The sequence below is a fragment of the Penaeus vannamei genome, chromosome 19, assembly GCF_042767895.1.
Source record: "Penaeus vannamei isolate JL-2024 chromosome 19, ASM4276789v1, whole genome shotgun sequence".
In the NCBI taxonomy this organism is placed as follows: Eukaryota; Metazoa; Arthropoda; class Malacostraca; order Decapoda; family Penaeidae; genus Penaeus; species Penaeus vannamei.
In genome coordinates, this window is record NC_091567.1 from 33,468,167 (window position 1) to 33,470,666 (window position 2,500).

Consider the following 2,500-nt stretch of genomic DNA (forward strand, 5'->3'; position numbering starts at 1 on the left):
GATTTGGGCGTTTCTAAAAGGAGACGGGATAGCAAAGAGTTTCAGAAGGATAGAGGAGTGTGTAGGAGACATCAGAGAGAAGGATTTGTTTGAAGGATTTTTAAGTAGGGAAAAAGTATAAGCATTACTTTAGTAACTACATTCACATAGGTTGCATTGCACTACATGGTGTCAAGTAACAGAAATAGTCAGTAGAAAAATCCAAGTAATATTGATATAAAGAATTAGTTGTGAGGGTTTTAGATCCTCTTACTTAACTTTTAACTTTTAACTTGAGAATCAGACCTTTTTTTTTTTTTTTTTTTTTTTTTTTTTTTTACTTTGACATCAGGAAATTTTCAAGCTATTCTTTCACTTTGAATCCTTGATAATTTCAAAACCATTTTTGTATTAACTTCAGGAATTGGAATCCAAACTTCGTTCAAATGGAATCAAAGTGGAGGAGACCAACATTGACCAGAGTCTGCTGCTGTCTACAATTATTAAGTCAGAGGTGGTAAATAACACAGGGGAACAAAATGATATGAAGAAGGTGAGGTGTAACTACAGTCTCCCTGGATCCCTGCTTGACGTACGTGTGCAGTGCCTCCTTATTTTTCGTTATTTTTTTTTTTTCTCTTTCTTTCACCCCTTCTTGACATAGCAATCACAGTGAACCTTTTCATCACTTTTTTCTTCTTCTTCTTCTTTTTGCCTAATAAAGCATTAGTTTGCCTGTTAAATACCGCTGATATGGCCTTGATTTTTTGCATCTGGATATTTTTTAATGAATTTTGTGGCACTGTGATTGTTATGATTCCCTATAATTCTACAAGAGCATGGTTTTATTGCCTTAAGTTCCCAAAACAGCTTGATTATTCTTTGTAAACTTCACTCTTTAGTGTGCACTAATGACCACAATAAGCTGTTGCTTTGCTTGTATAATATCCTAAATCCTGATTGAATTGCTGGATGCCACCCCTACCTCTTCCATTTATTTGCAAAGTCTGTAATGCCTTGGCTTTCCTTATTGCACCTTGTCCAACACTTAGTCAGAATTTTTATTTACTTGCCAACTAGATAGCGCATAAAAACTGTTTGTGTCCAGCTTGTATGGGGTTAAAGCCCATTTTAAACATCCATGGTATTAGATATTAACTGTATAGTCCATCAATTTTTTTTTTCGTATAGTGCATAGATTATTGATGCAGCACCTGTAGGTTACCTAGACAAATCCCTTTACCCATGCCCTTTTAGATTATTGGAAGTGTTTCTTTGATATTAAATTGCAATAATGAATACTTGTGATTTATATATAGATATAAAACACACACACACACACACACACACACACACACACACACACACACACACACACACACACACACACACACACACACACACACACACACACACACACACACACACACACACACATGAAATAGTAAACAGCTAAAGAATAGAATTTAATAAGATTTAAAAAAAAATAACAGCAGGTACTAATTTATGTCATATCTTCTCTTACAGGAACTCTTAGACGACTTCACATCTGGAGGCTTTAACCTGGACCTCATGGATGATGACGGGCCAGCATTCACAAGTGACCCGGTCTTCTCTTCGCCTCAGGTCTCATCTCCGAATTCCTCCCATCATTCATTCGATGATGCTCTTACTCCAGACTCCATGGACATCGTTGCGTGATCTTGTGCTTTAAGAGCAGTGAAAAACATGCATATCTCTCATTAAAACGTTTATTTGTTTTAAGCCAGCTTAGAATATACAAGGAAAAAAATATTACTGTTTGAAGTCACATATTTCTCATGTTATGTTCAGCACTGTAACCATTAAACATAACCATTAATGTATTCAATTTTGATTTAGAGAAAACACACATACACACAGAAACTTCTTTCAGTAACTCTCTGTTTCTCCCAATTCTGCTCTTTTGAAATCTGCGATAAGTTTGTTAATTGTATTGTTATCTTATAAAAATGTTGTACCTCAAAGGTTCATAGAGATGTAAAATTTTGTTGATATCCTGTAATTGTTGATCTAAATTTGTATAATACCAAAAAACTACTGAACCTTCAACTCCCCAGCTTAATGGCTGGTCAAGCTGCAGAGGCTTTTTTATGACCTTTTTCTAAGACATTTCTCAGTCTGTACTGATTGGTAAATTCCGATGTTTAGATCAAAAAGATTATTCAGTTCTTTTAAGAAGTATTGGTGTACTTATCGAAATTGCTGTGTACCTCTTAGAAGAATGTAACTGATAGGTACCTGACACTGAATCCATATTACAGTATATTTTTTGCTAGTAGTCCACATAATTTAATAAATATGATAAGGAGAATTACTAACTATTTTTACTTACATGAAACATTTATAGGTTTTATTTTACCTCGTTGCTAGAGTGTACAGTTTGTTCCTCTGGCAGTTTTGAAGATTTGATATTTTGATAAAGCAGTCAGCAGGAGCATTTAATGATCTTATTTAGCACTTTAAACATGATTTCACTTGC

General features: G+C 34.5%; 1 protein-coding gene across 3 annotated transcripts in view; it reads left to right on the forward strand.

The window, feature by feature from the left end:
* Mitf (transcription factor Mitf) overlaps positions 1-2,500 on the forward strand; it is a 244,219-nt gene that overhangs the window by 239,654 nt on the left and 2,065 nt on the right. For 2 of the 3 annotated variants that reach the window (XM_070134230.1, XM_070134228.1), the window contains exons 9-10: positions 401-571; positions 1,507-2,500. The exon at positions 1,507-2,500 is cut by the window's right edge and continues 2,065 nt beyond it. In XM_070134230.1, the coding sequence (XP_069990331.1) occupies positions 401-571; positions 1,507-1,680 (345 nt within the window). In that variant the 3' untranslated portion in view covers positions 1,681-2,500. The remainder of the gene's footprint in view (positions 1-400; positions 572-1,506) is intronic. The other variant, XM_070134229.1, reaches the window with a different exon arrangement.